Below are 26729 nucleotides of genomic sequence, written 5' to 3' on the forward strand. Positions count from 1 at the left end.
GTTCGTAAAAATACTGACCAAATAAAAGTCGTCATACACACCAAACATATACTTTTGTCCTTGTTGGTCTTTGAAATTTCTTCACCAGCTGTGTTTCCCAGTCCATTGAGACGCTTGTCTCTTGAGAACATATGGATTGAAATATAATTTGTGCAAGAAAACAGACACAATCTGTGTGGTATTATTGTCACTGTGTTGCAGGATATTTAATAGGCTCGACAGACGGCTGCTTGTGGGGTTTAAGTTGATCTTGTTTTTTCTCCCTAAATTTAGATATAAAGTAAATGCAATATAAATAAATATTCAGACTTATTGTTGGCATTAATACATTTTGCCTGCATTTTGCATGGCAAGAGGGATATATTGCACATTTGTTATAGCCATATTGTTAGGGGTTGCAGCTAAGGACCCAGGTGCAGACCAGGTGCGATTGTCAAAAATCTTTATTCATATTCTTCAGGATTTAAACTAAATGGCAGACAGGAGAAAAACTCAAACTTATGAGTCAAAAAGGGTAACGCACAAAAGATCCAGGTAAAGTTCCAAAATGAAAAATCCAAAAACAGAAAATCAATAGAAAGTCAATAGCTGTGTTCGAAATCGTTTCCTATTCACTCACTCACTATTCCCTATATAATGTTCATGATATAGTGCACTATATAGGGAACGAACAAACGAGAATTCAGACACTACGCTGAACATTCATAAACGTCATTTGCGTCAGTAAATGCGCCGGGTATTTGTGTGACGCAGACAGATGCGCCCACATCATGTAAACAAACGGGCACTCACGAGGAAAGCTGGAGGTTGTATTGATGTTAAATGTTACATTTCCTTGATCAAGTTTTTTTAATTAATTTTGAATGTTACATTTTCTATGTTGAATCCCAAATAAATTGTTGACATTTCTAAACGAAAGCCGGACACTCCATCATTAAATGCATTCGTTTTCTCGGTTATTCAGCTTCTTCTTCTCCTCCGGAAAAACACGACCGCATTGCATTGTGGTATACGGGAGTAACATGTAGGGAACATCGTATGTACACTCAAATTTTGGCTATTTTAAGTGGACTATATAGTGCATGAAATTAACCACTGAGAATTCGAACACCACTACAAATTGGCAGGCACCCTATATAGTGCACTATATCCGTGATAGGGAATGATTTCGAACACAGCTAATGTCACTGGCAGAGTATTCCTCCAAAATTTCTTGTACGGTCTAAAAAAGGGCTAAAAGGTGGTCTGAACTTAAATAGCAGAGGGTAAACAGGTCATTTGCAGAGAGAACAGGGACAGGGAAAACTCAATCAGGACAACGAGCAGGCTAATGATCAGGTGTGGCAGACAGAGGCAGAGAGTGGCACAAGGCAGGTGAGGGCGGGTTCAGGACAAAAACAAAAGCACATGGCAAAGCAAACAAAAACCATGCAATTCCACAAAGGACCAGTAGGGCGAACACAGTCCATACAGGATACTAACACATATAAGGGTTTGATGTGATAGGTTTGTGACAGAACAAACTCAAACACACACACACACACACACACACTTGTGTACAGTTCATCACCTGCCTTTTTGTTACCCAGTGAGCAAGAATTTCATTCCTGCCAGGGCTAACCTAAAGCTCACGAAATGTCAACTTGTAGTTTGCACAACAATGACTCTTGAACGAAAACTCTGTCATCCCACCATAACTAATAGAAATAATAGCAGTTTAAAATATAGACCAAAAGCGACTCGGAGTCAGTACGTCACAATGTCCTGTTCACACCACTTTAGGCCTGAAGAGACTCTGCCGCCATTATTTTGTCATCCACTTATTCAAAGACATCAAACAAGTGGAGTGGCTGCTAAAATCGGTCAGCCATGGACCACCAGGACACGCAAAATGTGTAATAATAATTTGATTTGTAATTCCACCAAATTACTTATTTGGTGTATCCGGGTCAACACCACCGGCTTGATTTAATGTGTGCCTACTTTAGCGCATTGTTACGCTAAAGACAACATGTTACGAGACAAGTCTTCCAAAACAACCCGGGGCCTTGCTAGAAGGGACTTGACTCTGGGTGTAGTTATTTTACTGTCAGCCATGTAATCAGGGGCCAACTTAAGACCGTGGCTATCATCGAGTAATTCGAATGCAAGTTACCGTCACTTATAATAATTAAAATCATCATAATAAATTATTATTATTATTATTATAACCATTAATTATATACTTATACATGTATTTCTTTGTAAATGTTCTATGCCAGCAACTTGTTATTTGCAAGCGCCGATCTCAAGGGTGATAGTGGTAGTAGAAGTAGTAGTCAATTTTTGTGTGTAAATGTTAATTGTAGAAAGATGCTTAGTGTAATGACCTTCCAATAGTGAAAGGCTGCTGATGATATACTGTGCTGTGGTATATTGAATATTGATAATCATGCCACATGGATACGATGGTATTTAAGCCGTTGTGGTATACCAAGTTGTTTCATCACACACCTTCTCCAGGCATTCTGAGCCATATCTGATTCTCCATTTATGTCTACAAGCTGCAGAGAGACCACTGCAGATCGTTCTTTGCCTATGTCGGCCCCGCGTGATCATGATTAAACATGCAGCAGGACTTAAAGAAAGGTTGCATGCGCGTTTTCAATCGATACCACATATGCCACTCGATCAATGTATTTTAGATTGCGAACCTACCAAGGCACATAGAATCATTAAGATGAATTGATCAGACCCATGTCAAGGTCATGGAATTCGGAGAACGATATATTTTTGGTATATATATATATAGATAGGTTTTTTGATATCTTTCATCTGAAGGGTAAGCAGTCGGCTGTTGCCACGTGATAACAAGGTTGAGCGCAGGTGAATCTTCTCCGAGCACGCTGGTGTGTGAAACACAATATCCAGCCTACAGCCTGCTTGGCAACCTGAGCAGAACACCTGGAGTCAATATCCAATTCCAAAAACAAAGAATCCTCCCGGGGAAAACCGTTTGCCAGGGCAACTGTCGCTCTGCGCCCAATAGGGGTAATGAGTACATAATGTGTAAACTCACACACGTGCTAATGCCAACACACACACGCGCCACTAAGCGTGCCCGCCTATAGAAATACTACCACTTAAAACATTCTAATTACAATGTGTGCGCGTGTTGACGTTCGCTGATTGAATTGTAATTGCGAATGGTTGCAACCTTTTTTTTTTTTTTGTGGTGAATTTCACTTTCAAACTTGGCCCCAGGTCACAAACCATGGCGGACCTCTAAGAAAAGGGAAAGAGCCCCAGGGAAATTAGGGCTGTCATCGTCTGAGTGAGCGTAGACGGTAAGCGTGAAGGAAGGGAAAACAGAGTACATGGCCAACTCTGCGTTAACGCACACACACACACTCACGCACGCACAGCCACACACACACACGCATGCACCCAAACACGCAGACTCACACAGGGAGCAATCTAACATTTTAATGGCAGTCTGTGTCACAGGGATTATATCATCACACACCGTAGCGCACATTATTCACAAGAGCGGATAACGCCGTGACGAAACCACGACAAGTCAGTTGTAATTACACATTTCCCATGTCAAACGTTGAGGGTGCCACATCCAGATCATCAGTCATGGCTCCCTCATGTGAGTTAGGGGAATCCTCTCCTTTCATTGTCTGGGACTGTTTTTTCCCCCTCCGCTTTAAGAACAAGAAGAACCCACGCTTTTGCACGGGGGCGTCATGGTGGAACAAACACAGCTGTCACTCATTACACTTATTACGGGTGCTGCTTTCACGCAGCAGGTTGCCATTAGTATACTTCTTCTTGTTCACTGGTTTAACCTAGTACCTTTGCCCTGGTAACATTAAAAGTTTGTGTTATGGGTGACACCTACGAAAAGGCCGCATTAGCGACTGAGAAACAGGAAGTCGCCCTTATTTGGGATTTCCTCCCGAGCCCCGGGCTCTGCCTCCCTCGACGCATGCGCCATTCACTCTCTCTTTCTCCCTCTCTTTATGCACACCCTCTCCATGCAGATCATGCTGCTGACCGACCCCGAGGTGGAGAGCAGCTTGCTGATCAGCACCGACGAGGGAGCCAACTACCAGAAGTACCGCCTCAGCTTCTACATCCTCAGCCTCCTCTTCCACCCCGAGCAGGAGGACTGGATCCTGGCCTACAGCCACGACCAGAAGGTGAGAGATCCTCTACCCCCCCCGACCCCGGGGAGGCCAAGGGGTCACCAGCTCACTGAGGGTGACCGCTTTGAAGGAACGCTTCTATTAGGATTTTATTTCTCCTTGTCCTTTTCAAGGGATTTTTTCTTTAGAGAAAGGAGGAAGTGAAACAGGTTAAATCAATGCGAGACACCGCTATTATACAGGAAATTGGCTCGGAGACCTTATAGTCTGTCTGAGTTTGTGTTTGTGTTTGTTTGAAAGAGAGAGAGAGAGAGAGAGAGAGAGAGAGAGAGAGAGACAGACGGAGCCGAGTTGGTTTCAAACTTACAGGTTTCGCTTTGGGAACAGAACAAAGTATTATTTTTTTCTTTTAAGGTTCGGGGGAAGCTATTTTTATTTTCGCCATGTTACTTTTTTTCAGTTTGCCGTCTGTGCCATCATGCAGTAATAAGGGAGTCAGAACCTCAAACACAAACACAACAAACTTTATTTGTTTCTGTGTTAGCACATTGTGTGACACTAAGGGAGTCTTTTTTTCAAAACGGCAGTTTGGGTTGGGGAGGGGGCGTAGTCATTTAATTGACTACGAAGTCCAGTAAAAATCATCTAAGCTCCTTGGACATTAAAGCGTGACCCGGCTGGGATTCGATCCAACAACCCAACGGGGCTCTCCTTCAGAGAGCGGGCCCCTCCTCCTGGTGTGTGGAGGGAAGGGCCGTTTGGCCGCGGGAGACCCAACCGTTTAGTGTTAAAAAACACTTATCTGCCTCAAAGGGACAATGAATATTACACCTCCCATCCCCAAAAATTACACACTTCAGGCCGAGTGCAAATGTTTGTCAAATAAATAACCGCCCGAGACAATGCAGGTCGGAAACCTCCCTGTTTATTTCCGAGTTAAAATTCATGGCCCTTTTTGGAGTGAGCATTCAGATGAATTACATCCATTGCTTACAGACTTGGAGGCTATTTGGGCTCTAATGTTTTTCTATGGAGGATTTATGAAGGTTGTTATCCTGGGCTAAGGATACCCCTCTCTCTTACTCTATCCCCCCCCCTCTCTCTCTCTATGTCCCTCTCTCTATCTATGTCCCTCTCTCTCTCTATGTCCCTCTCTTTATCTCTCTCACTCTGTCCCTCTCTCTCAGTCCATGTTCCGCTCTCTCACTCTGTGTGCCTGTCTCTCACTCTGTCCCTCTCTCTCTCTCTGTCCCTCTCTCTATCTATGTCCCTCTATAACTCTATGTCCCTCTCTCATGTGATGTCTCTCTTTCTCTTTCTCTCTCGCTCTCTCTCTCTCTCGCTCTTGCTCTCGCTCTCTCTCTCTCTCGCTCTTGCTCTCGCTCTCTCTCGCTCTCTCTCTCTCTCTCTCTCTCTCTCTCTCTCTCTCTCTCTCTCTCTCGTTATCTCTCACGCTCTCTGTCCCTGTCTCTAAGTCCCTGTCATCAACTTTATTTCCTTCTCTATCTGAATCTACCCTACAGCAGTGTTGCAATTTAATACATGCACACTGTAAAAACTCAGACAAGCATACATTTGAAACAAATGGCTGCATTTAGCTGACTATGTATATTTGAGTCATTGTACATTGTGTAATATTTCCAGTAAATCATTTGATTCCATACAGCATAATCAGGAGTTTAACAATACAATACATAAACATAAAATCTGATTTGCATTTTACGGATATTTTTCCTCAATAAATGAATCCCATTTTTAAACTTCAAACATAATAATTAAATCAAAAGAATCTGACATAACATGGATGTTGAGGTATATACGTATTTTGGAAAACAATGTTCAGAAAGATATATTGTCATCTACTGTTAGTAAATCACTGGTCCACAATATACAGATATAAATACATATATACATTCATTCATATTGCTGTAAAAACCTTTAATAATCCTAAATAATAATCCCTTTACCTAGGTATGGAAATGACCGTTACTGTCTACGTACTGGCAAGATATGGAAAAAATATGCTGATTGTTATCGTTGAACCCTCGTTGAACTCTGCCTCCACACACACACACACACACACACACACACACACACACACACACACACACACACACACACACACACACACACACACACACACACACACACACACACACACACACACACACACATATTGTTGACTGAAAGCCTTGTCTTGGTCTAGCTTCCACCGAGACATGCTCGACTGAGAGGCAGAGGTAGAATAACTAACCAAAGTGATTTCCTGCATGTATAGTAGCCTTTCATCCCGAGCTCCTGCTCAATGCAGCATTGCAACAGTCAATTTTGTTTGTTATCGGGCCCACGTCTCTCTTCTGATGTTTCTCATGTACGTGTTCTCAAGTGAGCCCCACTCGAGAACACTCTGCCCTGATTGAGCTTAAGTGATCATGTGATCTCGTAAAGCGCTATGGCGTCTTTAACGCAACACGCAGGGTATTTAGTACTTGACTAAGGTGATAACGTTTAACTGTTATTGTTTTAACAAACACATCAAGATTAATATGGAATCGGTTCCTGTGATTACTTCCAAGTTGTTCCCAAACCCCCTCCCCAAACATCCTTAATTTGAGGTAATTGTAGCCGAGCATACGATTTCATTAAATTTAATTCACTCTGGATTAGCTCAAATAAAAACAATTATTGATTTGGGAAAGAGACATTGGGCCACGGTGGCCATTTTAAAACCTGCATGTATTTCACCCTTTGGGATAAAGAAAATTGCAAACCGCAAAAGCAAATAGATTAACGTAAACAAATCAAATTTAGCCTCACACAAAAAAACCTGGTGTGTTTACAAACGCCCTCATGCCTAAAATGAAAAGAAAAGAGCAGAAAACATCATATTAGGCTTTTGCCTCATTAGTCTCTGTCTGTAATTTCTAGAGTAAACTAATTCATAATTTGTTCCGCTGAAGGATGCTGACATTTCAAACTTTCGCCATGACAAAGTTGTTGATTGTCAATGCTAAGCAGCCACCACAGTAGCAGGCGAAACCACATCCACTCTGGTCCCACACACACAGACACACATACACATTCACACACGCACAAACACATACACACATACACCGACACACTCAGACACACAAATACACACACATATACACATGCACACACACACACGCACAAACACATACACAAGTACACAAAGACACACACACACACACATTCACTCACACACACACACCTACACCCACACCCACACACACACACACACACACACACACACACACACACACACACACACACACACACACACACACACACACAAATACGAGCAAGACATAAAGGTCAGCTATCACTTGTTTCAACATCTTCTAAGTGCCCCGTCAGTTTTGCAGTCTGAAATGTCTCGTTAGGGCTGCGGAGAACTTGAAATATTGCTAAAGACATTTTGCCAAAGTTCTGCTTTGGGAGCACGTTCATACAAAACAATTTATTCCCTGTATGGCGCAACGGGATCGCAATAATTTTTCCTCGTCAGCTACAGCATGTAGAGAAATGTCACGTTCCCTTTGATCAATATTATTGTCCGTGCCACCATCGCATGAAGACTTATTTCCATATTTTCCTTGATATTTGGTGCGCGAGTTAAAACAGCACGCGTCATCAATGATAGGGCAGGGTCAGCGGCACTAGATCCAATCAGGGCGTCGGCGTGGATCGTCTGTTTAACATTCCCACTTCTCTCTTTCATCAACTGGGCAAATACCGCCAGAATGAAAAGCAAACACAGCCATGATCAGAAAGGAAAAAATAAAATAAAAAATGGGTTCTTCCCTGCCTTGCCATGCTGACACGCCAAAGTCGTCTGTGGTCCTCGTTGTTTTATGTCTCCCCTCATATTTTTAGTCCCTCTCTATTCCCCCCTGCCAGGGCCCAGGGTCTCTCTCTCTCTCTCTCTCTCTCTCTCTCTCTCTCTCTCGCTCTCTCTCTCTCTCTCGCTCTCGCTCTCGCTCTCGCTCTCGCTCTCTCTCTCTCTCTCTCTTCCGTGCGGTCCGAGTTACGTTGTTTGTGTGAAATCTCAGCAAAGCCAGCGACTCGCTGACTAGTGAACAATAGTTGTGCCGAGGCGAGCCGCTACGGTCTGGCTCGCCCACATGTTCCCCCCAGTCCCCCCCCCCCCCCCCCCCCCCCCCCCACCCCCCACCCTTCCCCGGGGCCAAACTGCGATGACACCTCGACCCCATTCACAGGCACCGCTGCTGGGGGACGAAGCAATTACAGCCCTGCTCACACTGGTGTCTCCCTCAGTGTGGGATGAGAGTGTGCGGGGCATGTCTGCTGTAATGGGCTGCGTTCGGGGACGGCTCTGTAGGCGCATTTTAGCCAACGCTTACAAAGCAACATGCTTCAGCCGCCCTCACTAGTGACTCAAAGATAGCATGCGTCAGGTGGTCAACATTTAAAGCAGGATATTGCTGTTGTAGTATAGTACAATATATTATGTTCGGTTTAGGAATGTATGTTACGCTATGTTAATGTGGATTCATTTAATAAAATTCAATTGTATTTGTATAGCCCTTAAACACAGGTACAGTCCCAAAGGGCTAAACAGGTCATATATTTATGACACCCCCCTAGCCTTAACCCTATCCCCCCAGAGGGCAAGCAAAACTCCCTTAATTAGCAAGGAAGAAATCTTGAGAAGGAACAGAGATTGGGGGATCCCTCTTTCAGTGATGATCCGGATTAATCAAAATGAGAGCACTATAGAAGTAATATAGCAATCGTTGAGCATATACTCAACCCAACGGAGGAATTCACCTATTTGATCACTTGCTATACTCAATGAAACATATTAATCAGTAACGTAATCGAGGGGTACGTATATCATCACATTCATTTCAGACTTATGCATATATCGATTTACATTTTGCATAGATTCCGATTGCCTAATATTCCTCCCTGCACTGTCTCTCTGCCCCAGCTCTACAGCTCCGTGGAGTTTGGCAGACGGTGGCAGCTGGTGCATGAGAAAGTGTCTCCCAATCGCTTCTACTGGTAAGTACGCCGTTCCAGGACTGTTTCCCTATTTAGTTAGGAGAGGCTTTCATGCAAAGCAAATGACGGTGATTCCAGAAACACATCATTGCGGAGCAGAGAGGGGGTTAGGCGTATCGCTCAATGATGCATAAAGGTAGACTTTGTGGACATTGGGGGTCAAACAAAGTGCCGGTCTCATGCGAGACGCTACACACAACTGCGTAGCCGCTATACTATTATGTCCCCCCCCCCGTCTCATAATACAGTCCTGGTTTTCATTCAGCTTAACCACACTAGATTTCTGTTGAATCTTTCTGGTGAATTTGAACTCTGTTTAGAGCAACGCATGAATGTGATTCCTCAATCTACACAGATCTTTTCATAGTTTGCCTAGACACCTAGTTACCCCCACCCCAACACGCTCCACACCCCTCTTACGCATTTATTGTATGTTGTACGTCCTGGCACTCAATGTACCACTTATTGTATGTTGTATGTCCTTCACTTAAAAATAGTACCTAGCATTATAAAGCATCTAATCCTAGCTATCTTTGTTGTGTACAGGGAATGGGTTCACCTAACAATTGTTACTGCTTTGCATTTGGTTCTATAAAAATACTTACTGTACCGACAGCAGTATATTGATTCTCTCTTTCTTCTGACAAATGCACTTATTGTTAGTCGCCTGTATTAAAAAATCTGCTAAATGCCCTACATTTAAATGTCTGTAAGGCCAATATACAGGTTCTTTTTTTCTATCCTACCAACGTCAATCCTACCACTCAAAAAATGTTTTCCGCTGCACCACGGTGATGGAGTCATTATGAATAGGTCCGAGACCTATCTGAGACCTGTCATTTGAATAAATTATACTTAATTAAATTACAGCCAATTTTAGAATGATAGGCTCCTGAAACTTATGACACTGAACACTCTACCAAAGATTCAGCCTTAGAAATCGAGTTAGTGGAAAGACGGAACAGAGTATTCAAATTCACAGATACAAGTGAACCTTGAATACACTTTTACCATGTACCTCCACGGATCGGAGAATAAATGAAACAAAGTGATTTCATTATTCATGGGGGTGACAAGCCCACTGCTTTCTGTGGTAGACAGTTACATTACGATTCTCAGTAATGCCACCATTTTGTACAGAAGCTTTGAAATTATTTAATTTCCATGCCAGCCTGATTCTGTTGTATTTGGTTAGGTGGTACAAAAGAGAGATGTAGACATAATAGCCTGTCTGTCGGGAAAAGCTTTTAGTCCCATTATAACGTATCTATAGAATAATTGATCCACCATGTTTTGGTCTGCTATGTCTTATTTCTATACTTATTTTAGATTTTATAAGTATCTTGATTATCTAGTGTTCTTTCTGATGTATTTGATTAGGTGGTACAAAGACAGATCCCTCGACCAACAGATTATCTACTGTTCTTTCTGAAGCTCAAACATACAGACCATTAGCTTGTTGGGTCAGTCCATGTACAGTCCACTCTTGGTATGTATGGAGGTTGGTATGTAGCATGTGACAAAGACATGCCCCCCCCCCCCCCCCCCCCCCCCCCCCCCCCCCCACAGCCAGCCGTGGACGGTAAGGAAGCCCTAGAGGTGTGTGTGTGTGTGGGGGGGGGTTGCTTGGGCCAGAACAAGTCGGCCTTCTATTCCTGGACGTAGCTCTGCAGCTATGGAAGCGCTAGTGGCAGCCATGCTAATGAGGCTGCGTCAGGGAGCTAGCATTCCTGTGTGTTTATTTGGCGAGCACACGCCAGGAACAAAAGGCACAAAGTACAGAGCTGATCTGCAACTCGGTCACGGCCGGCGGCGGGAAAAATAACCTGCCGCGACGCTCCGTCAAACAGCGAACCCTGGGTGAGAAAACCACAACAAAGTCCACAGAAGAAGAAAACTGCAGTATATCTAAATATATGTTTAGCGTGTAGGCTAAGCGGGGAATTTTATTATGGGAAGGTAGCCTGAATAGCTCCTTATTGGCGGAAGCATTCAGAGCTAGCCCTTATTAACATTCTCTTGGTGGGCAACCGCTCTGTCCACAATGCTCGGACGGGCGTACCATTGGAACCGGTCTACCTTCCCAGACAGATCACTCGACCATGTTCGTATTCACCGGCAGCCCTATACATCATATTTAAAATATACTTTGTTCACATTTTACATATCCCCCATCCTTACCGTCTCTTCAACTGCTGCTAGTGTTTTTTTACCGTTATGTATTTTTGAGTTATACATGCCATTTTCTTTGCTGCTTTTCCCTTATGTATGGCTCTTTTTAGCATATCTTATATTTGTCTATGCCAGCTAGGTAGTTGGTGCTGCCATGTCCTAAGAGTTTCCCAGTTCAGAATGACATTTAAAGAATACAACTCTTTCTCATTAGAGATCTATTAAAGATATGTATATATTTATTTATTTACATGTCTTCTATGTGTCTAAATGAGCAGAGAAAAGTTTAAATGCTTTTCAGCTCAACTGCTCTGCTGAGTGCATTTTCATAAAGGACTCACCAATCTCTCCGAGGTCAGGAATATACAGCGCCTGCAGACAAACACACACACACACACTCACACACACACACACACACACACACAAGCATGCACACGCTCATACACCTTTACACACAGACAGATGCATGCACACACAAACACACACACACAGACACACTAACACACACACCAACCCACACAGACACACACAAACATACACACACACACACACCCACACACAAGCTTGTATACACACACACACAAGCATGCACACGCTCATACACCTATGCAAACAGACAGATGCATGCACACACAAACACACACACACAGACAGACACACTAACACACACCAACACACACACCAACACACCCACACACACACAAACACACACACACACACACACACACACACAAGCATGCACACGCTCATACACCTATGCACACAGACGGATGCATGCACACACAAACACACACAGACACACTAACACACACACCAACACACCCACACACACACAAACATACACACACACACACACACAAGCATGCACACGCTCATACACCTATGTACACAGACAGATGCATGCACACACACACACACACACAGACAGACACACTAACACACACCAACACACACACCAACACACCCACACACACACAAACATACACACACACACACACACACACACACACACACACACACACGCATGCACACGCTCATACACCTATGCACACAGACAGATGCATGCACACACAAACACACACAGACACACTAACACACACACCAACACACACACAAACATACACACACACACACCCACACACAAGCTTGTATACACACACACACAAGCATGCACACGCTCATACACCTATGCACACAGACAGATGCATGCACACACACACACACACACACAGACAGACACACTAACACACACCAACACACCCACACACACACCAACATACACACACACACACACACACACAAGCATGCACACGCTCATACACCTATGCACACAGACAGATGCATGCACACACACACACGGACACACAGACACGCACACACACACACAGACACACAGACACACACACACACACACACACACACACAAACACACAAAGATCCAGGTCTTTGCAGTTGGGAGGCAAGGGACAGAAAGACCCAGTGTGTCCTTTGGTACCACCGGCAGTCTGCCGTCCGTCTTTAAAGCTCCTCAGTGTGTCCCTGGCCTCCCACAGGCAGTTCTCAGACTCCCTCACGCCTTCCTGGTTGTTTAATGGCTACCGAGTTGTGTAGTTCATGAAAGCTGAGCGGGTCATTAAGTAGGCCATCTTTTTAAGAGCTCTGCCTCATGTAGGAAGCCACCAATGCCAATATGTGAAATAATTAGACGCCAGGGTGGTCCACAAACTTTCTCTCACTTTCTCTCTCGCTCTCTACCACTCTCTCCCACCATCTCTTGTATTCTCTCTCCCACTCACTCTCTCCCACTCTTTCTCTCCCACCATCTCTTGTATTCTCTCTCCCGCTCTCTTTCTCCCACTCTTTCTCTCCCACCATCTCTTGTATTCTCTCTCTCGCTCTCTTTCTCCCACTCTTTCTCTCCCACCATCTCTAGTAGTCTCTTACCCACTCTCTCTCTCCCGCTCTCTCCCACCGTCTCTTGTATTCTCTCTCCCACTCCCCCTCTCCCACTCTCTCTCTTCCACCATCTCTTGTATTCTCTATCTCCCAATCCTCCTCCCCCCGGACCCCTGCCGTCCTTTGTGTCTCTTCAGATCCCCAAGTCTTTTTAATGCATATTTCATGTAGTAATGACTTTATATTTCATTCCATCTGTGGCCGTCTCCAGTGTAGAACGCAAATCAATGCCTTTTCCCTGCGTCTGATGGTGTGTTTGGGTGGGACAGGGGAGCGGGGTTTGGGGGGGTGGGGACTTCATCTTCCCTCCACAATGTCCCCTACCGCTTGACACTAACCTGCGGTGTAGTCCTGTGTCTGCGATTCAAGACAGTAATCTTCCTGATGAAAACGCCTTGGAACCCTGCCTCCCCCCACCTTCACTGCCTTGCCGACCTGATCTGACTGATGGTGATGTTCCCCCAAAAACCTATTTGTCTCCTCCTCCCCCCCCCACCCCCCTGCAGGTCTAAAATGGGCTTGGACAAAGAACCAGGCTTAATTCACCTGGAAAGCAGCATATCTGAAGGACGTGAGTAATTGAATGCGTTGGACCATGGCTTCTAGGAGGGCTTCTGCGCCGTAGGCCGTGTCCTGGAAACGGACCTTGGATTTGAACGGGGGCGGTTCCGTCAAAGGATAACGCGACGTGGCAGTTCATAACACACAACGGCCATGAGTTCTGCCGCACATGTGTTAACGCGAAAAGTCGCCCGGGGAAGGATTCACCTATAGCTAGTAACTGTCTGTGCACACGTTACACAACAATGTACAACTCAGCGCCACGGTGAGCGCTCATTTCCCCCTCGGTGTCTTCCCGAAGCCCACATGTGTAAACATAATGCATCGAGTTCTGTTCCTGCATCGCCCGGTCGCTTGATGAAATGCCATTTCTATTTTTAGTTGTTACGTCAAGTGAGATTCAAGAGGCCCAGTGAAATAGAGCCTGCCTAGCATCCAAACATCCTCACTCCCTCTCCATCTCACACACACACACAGCCCACACACACACACACACAGATTGAAACCTCTTTGCCCCCTTGGAGGCTATCACTATTGATCACCCATATGTGGACATATAGTTGGCATTGGCTAACACGTGGGGACAGGCTTTCTCCCGGCTCTGTGATTGAAAGCGGCAAAGGCAATTGGCCTCTCTGGTCGTCTGTCTTCCACATCTCCCTTCCCCCGTCTTTAGAGGGGGCCATTTTATTGACATGAGTAATGCAAGCAGCCGATTGAGGCTGCTCGCACTGGACTGTTTTGAGTGAAGGCCGCTTTGCATTGGTTAATGGCAGCCACCACACCACGGCTTGACATGCGTGTGTTTGTGTGTGTTTGGTTGTGTGTGTGTATGTTTGCGTGTGTGTGTGTGCGTTTCTTTGTGTGTGTGTGTGCTTGTACGCCTGTTTGTACCCATGGGAGCAGAGGCATTGTATGTCACCTGCAGGCTGCAGAATTGCACCGAGGCCAACAAGGGAAAGCCATTCCCTGGCTTCATTGACCCCAACTCCCTGGTGGTGCAGGATGAGTACGTCTTCGTCCAGGTAAGCGATGTGATTGGCCCGTCGGAGGTAAAACAATTGTCTATGGACCCTATGGAGGCAGAATGTGTATTGGCTTTGTCCGAGATGCCCTAGGCACATTGAAAAGTCACAGTTTAGCTTGGGTTTGGTAAAATAATTTCTTATCGGGTTGTTTTTAAATCGCTCAACACTGTCTAAATCCAATGCTTTTGTCCAAGGTTTCCACCAGCAGCCGCACTATCTACTACGTTTCAGCCCAGCGAGACGTCTTCACACCCATGAAACTGCCCAAGTACACCTTGCCCAAGGTAGCCTCCCAGCCTTTAGGTTTATATTTGGTAGCAGACCAGCGTTTGATTTTCTTTCGCTTCACATTTGTTTCAACCAATCATGTTGCTGGAGGTGGTGATCTGTAAGCTCTGAGCCCAAATCAGAGTTTACAGATGGTTTCAAATCCACACCTTGTATTTGGCCACTGTAGAAATAGTTATTGAAAGCTTCACCCACGGGAAACACAGGAAACAAGGCGGGGTGCTGTCTCCCCTCAGAAGTCCTGCTCTGGCATAGTAGGGCTGCTGGGTCCGAGATTATACCCAAGCTGCTATTATGTCAGTGTACTGTGCAAAGATCCCCATTGCCAGAATGAGCCCAAAGGGATTAAATGATAATCTGCTTCCCTTGTTTATGTGGCGGTGCAATGTTGTTACTCTCAGAATGGATTTTCGTTGTTTGGTTTGACTTTATGCTGGTAACACTAGGCCATATCTGTCACCGTCTCAGGCGTTGTTAGGCTGGGCAGCTTGGGCCTGTGTCTCTGAATCGCTAGTGACAATTAAACATGTTTTATTCAATCAAGCCCAGGCTTCTGGCCGCCCTCGTCTCCCGCCAAGGTGTTAAAGGAACAGTAAGGAGTAGAGAAAAACAACCACATAATGTACTCCTCTGCTTACGTTTTTTCCGAAGGAACAGAGTGTTTTTATTTATTAATATACTGCTTCCACAGCAGTAATATCAGAATGATCTGGTGAATAAGATGTTTTTTTTACCCGGCCGGACATTTTATCAATCACAACCACTTAGTAAAATGAGGCCGGTCACAGAGTACGTTATGACACTTCATGCGTCTTGATTTCGCAGAAAGAGTAAAATTGTCAGGCGTGATATATTTGGCTAGTTTAGGTCACACTTTATTATCTCCCTCATTCAATTAGATATATGAGCCTGTCATAGTTTTTACACACTGAAGGATTAAACCGTTTAGGGTAAGTTAACTTCTGTCAAACAGATAATAATTGGAAAGATGCAAAAAAATGTATGCTATCTCGAACATGGGATGCAAAGGGGTGCATTTATTAATTGAGCTGCAGCATAAACTTTAATACAGGGTACTTTGAAAAGGCTATATGTTTTTTGAATATAAAACAATTGAATACCTCTATGAGTCTATCATCTGCTGTGATTAAAACCAAATGATTTCCCATCATGCCCTCGTCCTCAAAGGGACAGTTGAACAGGGGCCGGCACACTCTAAGGATGTGTCCTCCTCTCCCCATGACCCTCCCCTCTGATCCCCCCCCCCAGGACCTGCACGTGATCAGCACGGACGAGAACCGCGTGGTGGCGGCGGTGCGCGAGTGGAACCAGAACGAGACCTACAACCTGTACGTGTCGGAGGCCACCGGGGTGCACTACACGCTGGCCCTGGAGAACGTGGTCAGCAGCATGGGCCCAGAGGGCAACGTCATGGTGGACCTCTACGAGGTACCGGCGCTCTGTACACTCGCTATACCGGGGCCGCTCTCTCTACTGGGGCTTCTGGCTCTACTGGGGCCGCTCTCTCTACTGGTACACTCTCTCTACTGGTACACTCTCACTACTGGGGCTTCTCACTCTACTGGGTACACTCTCTCTACTGGTACACTCTCACTACTGGGGCTTCTCACTCTACTGGGTACACTCTCTCTACTGGGGCCACTCACTCTACTGGGTACAGTCACTCTACTGGGGCTTCTCACTCTACTGGGTAAACTCTCTCTACTGGGGCTTCTCACTCTACTGGTACACTCTTTCTACTGGGTACACTATCTCTCTACTGGTGCCACTCACTCTACTGGGGCTTCTCACTCTACTGGGGCCACTCACTCTGCTGGTACACTCACTCTACTGGGGCCGCTCACTCTACTGGGGCCGCTCACTCTACTGGGATGTCTGCACCGTGTGCACTCACTCTACTGGAGTAGCTCACTCTACTGGGCTGTCTGCACCGTGTGCACTCACTCTACCGGAGTAGCTCACTCTACATGCTCTGGCTGGCTGGCTGGCTGCCTGTCCCCAGGCCATACCTCACTATTCTGGGGTTAGACTCTGTCGGTCGGTCAGTCGGTCAGTCTGTCTGTCTGTCTCTCTGTCTGTCTGTCTGTCTGTCTGTCTGTCTGTCTGTCTGCCAGCCTGTATGTCTGTTTATCTGTTTAAGTTTTCTTGAACACCACAAACAAAAACTGAACGACCAATGCTATTACTTATGTTGCACGCCGTACGAATATTACTGCATCAACGATTTCCTCCTCGACCCAAAATTATCAATGCGGACACACACCCATCGAGGGTGGCTGTTGAGAAACCGCGGAGCGGTAGTTTAAGCCTGATTGCCAGCTGTCTAGCCTTGTCATGAGCATTGATCGATATGTCCTAGTGAGTTGATGAGCCTGGGCAGCTACATTGCATTGTGTGAATATTAAACAGGACATGAGGTGATGACACAGACAATGCAGTACCAGGGACTGCACCAGCGACAATACCAGGTCAGTACCAGGGACTGCACCTGGGACAGTACCAGGTCAGTACCAGGGACTGCACCAGGGACTGTACCAGGGACAGTACCAGGGACTGCACCAGGGACAGTACCAGGGACAGTACCAGGGACAGTACCAGGGACTGCACCAGGGACAGTACCAGGGACTGCACCAGGGACAGTACCAGGGACAGTACCAGGGACTGCACCAGGGACAGTACCAGGGACTTTATCAGGGACTGTACCATGGACTGCACCAGGAACTGTAACAAGGACAGTAACAGGGAATGTACCAGGGACTGTACCAGAGATGGTACCAGGGATTGCCCATGGATTTCTTTTTGTTGGCAATGTTCTTTATATTAAGTTATATCAATGTCCATGAAGTTGCTCCAATTATAGGACCGATGTGACAGGTTCAACCAGTCTCTGTTACTCTGGCCACGCACAAGCCCCACTTCCACATGTACCTCTGAATCAATTCATTTGGTTGCGGGTTATTCCACACATTTCCAGATCCATCCCATTTGTCTCGGTCACGCAATCAAACCCTGTGACTTGATTGGGGTCACAAACTGAAAGGGATTTAGCATATGCTAAATCCTGGCTGATATCGAAGTATCTGCCAATTATAGAGGAGAGTTTCCCTGCCTGAGTGTCATCAACTGCATTCTGTGGCCGCAGGCTATTTCTTAGTGCCTGCGAGAACAAGTCAGGCACACATTGATTTCTTGTCCCATGATAATCAATCATTACCAGGCAAGTGTGTATGTGTGTGTGTGGCGCCATTGAGCTAAGCTAGAGATACAGAAATATCACTAAGGCAGTATGGGGTGATTTCTAACAAGATCATTTACATAAAACCTTGTGTTAATTGTTTATATTATCCACCGTTCATCTTCTATGTGTGTACCTTTGCAGGAGAACCTGACGTATGTGGTTTTGCTTAGTAGTTTGTAAAACACTTGAATGATGAAGCAATGTGTTTGTGTTCAAGGTGGCAGGGATTAAAGGCATGTTCCTCGCCAACAAAAGGTTGGATGAGCAGGTGAAGACCTACATCACCTTCAACAGAGGCAGAGACTGGAGGCTTCTGCAGGCACCCAACACAGACCTGAGAGGAAACAGCATCCACTGTGTGCTGGTGGGTGTGGAGTGTGGGTTGTGGGGTGTGGGGTGTGTGTGTGTGTATGTCTGTGTTTGTTCTAGTGTATGTGTATCTGTGTGTGTGTGTGTCTGTCTGTGTGTCTGTATATATGTCTGTGTGTGTGTTCTAGTGTATGCATTTGTGTGTGTGTGCGTGTGTTCCGGTGCATGTGTGTTTGCTGTTGCATATGTTTGTGTGTATCTCTCTTGGTGTTTGGCTTCTGGCGCCTGTGTGTTTCTGTGTGTACATGTGTATGAGTGCATGCATCCTTGTGTGTGTGTGTGTGTAAGTGTGTGTGTGTGTGTATACATGCATGTATGTGTGTGCACGTGTGTTTGTGTGTTAGCATCCTCAAAGAAAGGCCTTGTCAGAGTTTGACTGATCCCTGAAGCGATGGTCTCAAAAAGAGCAGCTCTCGTCAGAGCTGAACGCTCCCAGGCTGCTCGGCTAAAAGGTCAGATGTTTTGATTCAGTCCAATAAGCCGACCCCCCATTTAAGAAATGCACAGAAGAGAAGATGTGTATAACACAACTGCCCCGCTCCCTAAAACCGCCAGCATACAAACCTGCCCTGTACTCGCTCGTTCTTTGTTCGGTTCGGCGTGGACTGATTTTGTTTTTACCACTGGCGTCCTAGTTTGGATGGAATAAAGAGGTAATGATCTGACAACTCGGTGCTCAGTTGTAGCTCTCTCCGCACAGGGACATCTCGTAGTGATGACAACAAGGCCCCCGTACGCCTTGTCTACTCCTTTCGATACTTTTCTTTTGAAGACCGAAATAATCACCCGGTTTTTGATAAACCAATTAGCGATTCTGCGGCGTGCCTGGCTATCCTGCCATATTATACAGTCATTTGTCAGAAAATGTCAGAGCTTTAATAAACCTCTAAACAGCCCGTCAAGCAGCTTCTCGCACTACTGGCATTTTGCCGGATTTGTAATGAGAATTGTGTTGGTAAAGGTTACCCCAATCAAAATTAATGGTGGGACCATTGGGGAGATGGTGTTTTGAAAAAATATATATGAAACTTATCATGAGCGGGGTGGGCTGGTCATTCATATTGTTGCCGTAACCCTCTAACTGTGAATTGATTTAGTATGCGAGTGTTGTGAGTCTGTCCGGGTGTCGTTCTTCAACGGAACAATTTCTTCCTGAATATGTCTTGCCAATGGAGACGTTTGTTTCCAATCTGTTTCTGATGTATGCGCTGCTTCTAACCCTCAACTCCACAGCCGTACTGCTCGCTGCACCTCCATCTGCAGGTCTCGGGCAACCCCTACACATCAGGGAACATCGCCAGCAAGGACTCGGCTCCTGGAATCATTGTGGCCTCGGGTGAGTGAGGGCGCATTCACATTACCTCCGTCCGTCGACGGATCTCATTGACTTTGCATTGGGCGCTCGAGAAATGCATTGTGGGTCCGTCCGTCCTTTCGGCTCTGTGGCCTGCGTCAAAAGTTGAGAAATCAAATTTTCAGGCAGCGACGGATCCATTGCCCAATCAGATCGCGTTATGCAATATATACGCAAGTACAAGGGTCCAATGAAATCGCCTTTGTAATACAACCCGGGATAACACACGGATACGTCAAAAAGCCCCCATTCGTCGATGTATGCATGTAGTGTGAACGAAGCGTCAGGCGGACTGTTTGACCAATCAGGTGATTGAAGAAGGCTAGAAAAGTGTCTTTATGAGTTGCAATCATCGGTATAACCGTAAAAGAGCAGCATACGTTAAGTTTCTATACATTTCCAGGACTATAGATCGTTGCTCTTGCTTTGTTATTTTCCTTTCTTTGTGCAGCACAATGCAACAGCATGTTATCCAAAAGAGGCCACAACATCCACCCCGTGCCCCCTTCGAGTGCAATGTCACAAACCCAATCTTGGCCCGGTCGTCCCAGTGCACTGGGGGACCTAAAACAAGTCTGTTCTGTGTCACCAAAATAAAACAAAGGACGACGTGGCAGTTTGGAGTTGCTCGCTTCATCTTTTTTTCTTGTTTTTGTTGAGTTTTTTTGTTTGTGGCGTTGTGTATCTCTAGTGGCTCTGTCGGCGCACGCTTTCCACAGGCAGCTGCCAACTTATATGAGTCATTTAACATTTCAGCAAAGCCAAGTCACATTGCAGGGACCTAGCCCAGGGTACTTAAACCACAATCATTGTGCGAGCCACCGGTTGGTCCTAAGGGTGAGAGAGATGCAGGGAAAAGTCTTTAAATAATGGAGAATGTGAGGGGAAAAAACTGGATGGAGAAATATGGCTTTGCTAGCCCCTCAGGTAGCCTCTCACCTAACTTCAATGTTTTATTGTCTTTGCTCTCCTATTGTCACTAGCACGTAGACACATCCATGAAGGTGGGTAGGACGCCAAGCTGAGACAGCTAAGCTAGCATATTCTGTATTTCTTTTCTCAGTTTTATTTATTAATTGACAGAATTTTTTTTTTAGCTATAGAGTGACAAGAGACCAGACATGTTTGAGTTTTTAACACTTCTTGACACTGAAATACTACACACAAAACCTCTTAGTGCCTTTTTGCATTTGAAAAAGTTGTTTTTTCACTTCAATGCTGAAAACTTGAGCAGTTAGATATAGAAGTCCACAAACTATACGAAAATGCCAAGTTCTCATTCACAACACACTCTGAGGTATTTGACCATTTGGAGCCATTGCTAGGTTGTGCCAGAGAGTGAAGTATTCGTGTTTTTTAGAATGGATTGCAGGTGGACTCAGCAATACACAGTTTAAACAAAAACAAAATTAATGGACAGAAATCCAATGTGTGCCAAGCCCTGAAGCTTCCTGGCTCTTTCTTGAAGAGCGCTTGTAACTCCTACCTGCATCCATATAATGATCAGCCCCCCCCCCCCCCCCCCTTCATCCAGGCTCCATCGGCTCTGAGCTGACCAATGGCAACGTGAGCGTGTTCATTACATCTGATGCGGGCAACACATGGAGACAGGTGAGCTTTTGTTCCTCCCTGTTTCAGACTCACAACACCAGAGCTGTACGCACATATGTACCCTTAACACTTGACAACAAGGGTACATTAGTTAACCATTAAAACGTGTGTGTTTGTTGTGTTATTACTAAGGCTTTTGAGCTGTAACCACACAATCACGCAACTACATCTTGGAAACAGCCCAACATAAATCACATTTGCAATATATTTTTACCCTGTGGTTTGTTTTATGGAACCTAAGAACACCAACACAATTGCAATTTTTCTGTTAATAACAGTGCAGAGAAAAGTGATAGAGCTATCCACAGGTTAGAAAAGTGCTGGACACACTGTGGTGTAATGTCATTAGCTTGCTAATGTGTTTTCTGCCCAGACGCAGCCACCGTTACTTTGTTTTCCGTGTTTTATTTTCCTTGCTCCCCTGCTCCCTGCTGATGATAATTTCACCTTTTTTGTTCTCCGCTCCTAATCACTGAGCTGCTTTCATCCTGCCCTTTTACACTTAGCCTCTGTCTGGTGGATATTCAAATGAGCTCTGAAGGATAATTCACTTTACTTCCTGGACACCCTTGTTTTTAATTCTCTATTCTTCCAGACACCATGATGTGAATGTATTATCCTAATAATACATCCCAGTAAAGCAGTATTTTACCATCATAAGTGTTTGTGCGTGTGTCTGTGTGTTTGTCTTTGACGGTGTGTTTGTATGTGTGTGCGTGGTGTGCTTAAGTATGTGTGTGTGGGTTCAGCATGAGTGTGTGTGTGTGTGTGTGCGTGTGCAATTGTCTAATGGTTTTAGTAGGGACCTGGCTTAATTTGCATTCAAACCCACGTCAGTATTCCTCAATGTGTGCGATAAAGCCTGCTTACAAATATATATAGCCAAAGTGCAAAGAGGTCCACCCATTGACCCGATCTCGGCCTGAACAACAGCAAACCCTCAGCCCCCCTGGGGATCATTGATTGCCTCCAGTCGCAGTGTGACCAGGCCTCTCTTTGTCCTCCCTGCAGATCTTTGATGAAGAGTATGCCGTTCTGTACCTGGACCAGGGAGGAGCCCTGGTGGCAATCAGACACACCCCACTGCCCATCCGACACCTGTGGTGAGACGCCATGACCTACACGCCACAAACACACACACACACACACTGTGACGCATCGCAAAGAGTTTAGAGTTTTTGACTCCCGAGTAAAAGACGACTGCCTCAAAAGCATCCGTCGTTGTGTTTCTGAAAATGCATACACCATTCTCCGTTCAGTTCGCCTTCATGCGTTAGATGTTTCTACAAAATATTCAAGGATATTCTATTGTCTTTTGTATTCCGTGTATTCCTATTTATTCCGACATGGCTCTTTACAGCGTTCAGTGAGAGCGACACGGTTGAAAATCAGAGCTTGTTAGACAACTCTCAGACTCCCAGGGTCGTTTGCATTACGCAGACAGTCGGGAGATTAGCCACGGTCCCTTGACACTGTCGTAACCTTCGCCTCCACTCTCTCTCTCACTTTCTCTCTCTCTCCCTGTCTCTCTCTCTCGCTCTCTCTCACCCTCTCTCTCTCTGTCTCTCTCCCTCCCCTCTCTCCCCCTCTCTCTCTCGGTCCCGCTCTCTCTCTCTCTCCCCGTTTCTCTCTCGGTCTATCTCTCCCCACATCTATCTCTCTCTCTCTCTCTCTCTCTCTCTCTCTCTCTCTCTCTCCCTCTCTCTCTCTCTCTCCCTCTCTGTCTCTCTCTCTCTCCCTCTCTGTCTCTACCCCCGTCTCTCTGTCTCTCTCTCTCTCTCTGTCTCTCTCTCTCTCCCTCTCTCTCTCTCTCTCCCTCTACCCCCGTCTCTCTCCCTCTCTGTCTCTCCCCCCCCATCTCTCTCTCTCTCTCTCTCTGTCTACTCCAATGCTCGCTCTCCCCAGGTTGAGCTTTGACGAAGGTCGCCAGTGGAACAAGTACAGCTTTACCAGCTCTCCTCTGTTCGTGGACGGCGTGCTGGGGGAGCCCGGCGAGGAGACTTTGATCATGACGTGAGTGGAGGGAGGACCCCAGCATGGATCATGTTATCACACTGGTTCAAAAGTCGGCGTTGAAATGAAGTCATGCAAATTATTCATGAATGGCATGACGTGAATGTTGAATGACGTGAATGGTGAATGAGGTGTTTGTGTATGTGTGTGTGTGTGTGTGTTTGTGGGAGTGTTGACTGTGCATGAGTGTGTGCGTGATGTTTGGTGAAGTATGTGAGTGTGTTATGCGTGTGTGTGTGTGCGATTGTGTTTGTGTCTTTGAAGGATGTGTGTGTGTGTGTTTGTGTGTGTTATGCATGAGTGTGTGTGTTTGTTTGATTGTGTTTGTGTCTTTTAGGGTGTGTGTGTGTGTGAGTGGGTGGTGTGCTTAATTGTGTGTGTGTGTGGGTTGTGCATGAGTGTGCGTGTGTGTGTGCGCTCCCAGTTCCATATGCATAAATTGCATGTTTGCGTGTGAATGGCTTTGCTAGACACATCACTTATTACTGCCGCGTACTTTTTGTTCATGAATAAAAGAGAGCTCTCTCAAGGTCTGCCCGACATCAAAACCGTCTGCAGATTAGGATCGCGGAAGATCAATGCAGCGGCAGCCAGCGACAGCACAACCGTCTACTTAAAGGAACAGCGAGAGCCATGATCAAAATACGTTTTATCAAAAAACAGAACGCACAGAGGAAGTCTTAAGTCAGACTCAAGTTAAAGAGTTGCACTCGGGAAAAAGTTTCCCCGTACTTTGTGGGAAGAGGGAAATAGCTGAGTGTGTGTGTGTGTGTTTGTGTAACACACACACACACACACGGCTATTTCCCTCTTGCGTACCTCTATAGACACATGCACGTACACACTCGTGCACACACACACACACTATGTGTGCACGTGTGTGTACGTGCATGTGTCTATCTTTGTCTTGAGGTAAGACTCGAGATTCATAAAGATTCCCCTCATGTTCTTTTTCTCTGTAGGCTGCATTTAAATGTCAGCGAGCTAGCTTGCGCTCCACATGCCTTCCTCATACGCCATGGCATGACACAGCCCTGTCCCATTACAGCACTGCAGGGAGAGAGGGGAGGGGGAGAGAGAGAGGGGGGGAGACAGAGAGAGGGGAGGTGGGGAGAGAGAGAGATAGTTAGATAAATAGAGAGAGGAGGGATGGATAGAGACAGAGACAGAGAGAGATATATAGAGCAACAGAGAGAGACAGACAGAGAAAGGTAGAGAATGACAGACAGGGGCCAGATAGAGTTATAGAGAGAGAGAGAGGGGGGGGGGGGGGAGAGAGAGAGAAATAGTTAGATAAATAGAGAGAGGAGGGATGGATAGAGACAGAGAGAGATATATAGAGCAACAGAGAGAGACAGACAGAGAGAGGTAGAGAATGACAGACAGGGGCCAGATAGAGAGAGAGAGAGAGAGAGGAAGATACAGAGAAAGAGATAGACGGAGCTAGAGCGAGAGATAGATGGAGAAACAGACAGAGAGAGAGGTAGAGAGAGACAGACAGAGACCAGATAGAGGTAGAGAGAGAGATAGACAAAGCGACAGACAGAGAGAGGGAGATACGGAGAGAGACATAAATAGAGAGAGTTAGAGAGAGACAGTGAGAGAGACAGAGGAGAGAGAGAGAGAGAGACAGCGAGAGAGGCCAAGAGAGAGATGGTGAGAGGGGCAGAGACAGAGATGGTGAGAGAGAGCAAAAGACAGAGAGAGAGACAGAGAGAGTTTCTCAGACATCACATCTATGTTTCATGGCACCTGACAGAGAGTGACTGACTGCCACTCTGGCCTTGTTGCTAGCACCCCAAGGGGGGTGGTGGGGAGATGGGGGCGCAGCTGAAGGGACGCCAGTGAAAGAGAGGGAGTGATGGGGAGAGAGAGGTGTAGGTAGTAAGGGAGAGGGAGAGAGAGAGAGAGAAGGGAGACGCAAAGCAGAAGAGAAATGGTGATTTGATGTGTGCGTCCCTCTGAAGACACACAGATCTAGGGGAGAGCGGACAGGCCGGGGCTGCAACATAAACTCAGGTTGTTGTTGTTGTTGTTGTTGTTGTGTTTTTTTTTTTCCCTCACTAACTTCCTTACTCACTGCCGGGAAAGTTTGTGCCGCCTCTCTCTCTCGTGCCATCAGATCTGCCATCTCGTCCCAGTAGGCCATCATGCACTGTTTTCCCCATCAGTTTCGACTTTATTTATTTATTTATTTATTTTAACTGTAAGTGCCTGTCATGGGCTAGTGCCTCCCCAGCTAATTGACAGATTGATAGTGATAAATACGCTGCAGTATGAATGGCAAAGGGGGTTGGGGTGGAGGGACGGAAGGGGGGTTGCTTGTGCAGAACAGCGACACCCACTCAATTTAGCCCGGAGATGGATATTTATCTGGTTAGTCTTGTAACCTTGGCTGCTGGTTCCTCTTTAGTAGGGTGTTTTCCCGGCATATGCAATCTGCTACAGGGTCGTGGAGCATTGCAACACAGACCCAGCGCTGTTGTTTTATGTATTGAATCCATCCATGTAGGATGTTCTATACAGCCAGACAAATCAGCCCTAATGATTGCACACCGAATTTCCCCTCACTCACAGAGCTGTCTCTCTCTCTCTCTCTAACTCGCTCTCTCTCTCTCTCTCTCTCTATTTCTCTGTCTCATTGGGTTCGACGTTAGTATGACTTATTCTATGTTCTACAATAATGTATTATATATTCTATATATTATACGTTAGTATTCTGTATTCTACATTAGTATATGGTATTCTATATTCTACGTTAGCATAACGTGTTCCATATTCCACGTTAGCATAACCAATTCTATATTCTCCATTAGTATGACGTATTCTATACTCACTTTAGCATAACTATATTCTACATTAGTATAACATATTCTATATTCTACATTAGTCTAAAGTATTATATATTCTACATTAGCATAACATATTCCATATCC

General features: G+C 45.6%; 1 protein-coding gene across 1 annotated transcript in view; it reads left to right on the forward strand.

Moving 5' to 3' along the window:
• sorcs1 (sortilin-related VPS10 domain containing receptor 1) overlaps positions 1-26729 on the forward strand; it is a gene marked incomplete at both ends in the record, with an annotated part of 104441 nt that overhangs the window by 59610 nt on the left and 18102 nt on the right. Inside the window, 11 exons of the mRNA XM_079759075.1 lie at positions 4029-4187; positions 9109-9182; positions 13817-13881; positions 14778-14896; positions 15094-15183; positions 16457-16636; positions 18664-18810; positions 20049-20151; positions 21704-21780; positions 22792-22883; positions 23686-23793. Coding sequence (XP_079615201.1) covers positions 4029-4187; positions 9109-9182; positions 13817-13881; positions 14778-14896; positions 15094-15183; positions 16457-16636; positions 18664-18810; positions 20049-20151; positions 21704-21780; positions 22792-22883; positions 23686-23793 — 1214 coding nt within the window. The remainder of the gene's footprint in view (positions 1-4028; positions 4188-9108; positions 9183-13816; positions 13882-14777; positions 14897-15093; positions 15184-16456; positions 16637-18663; positions 18811-20048; positions 20152-21703; positions 21781-22791; positions 22884-23685; positions 23794-26729) is intronic.

This window comes from Pollachius pollachius, assembly GCF_949987615.1.
Source record: "Pollachius pollachius genome assembly, chromosome: 2".
Classification (NCBI taxonomy): Eukaryota; Metazoa; Chordata; class Actinopteri; order Gadiformes; family Gadidae; genus Pollachius; species Pollachius pollachius.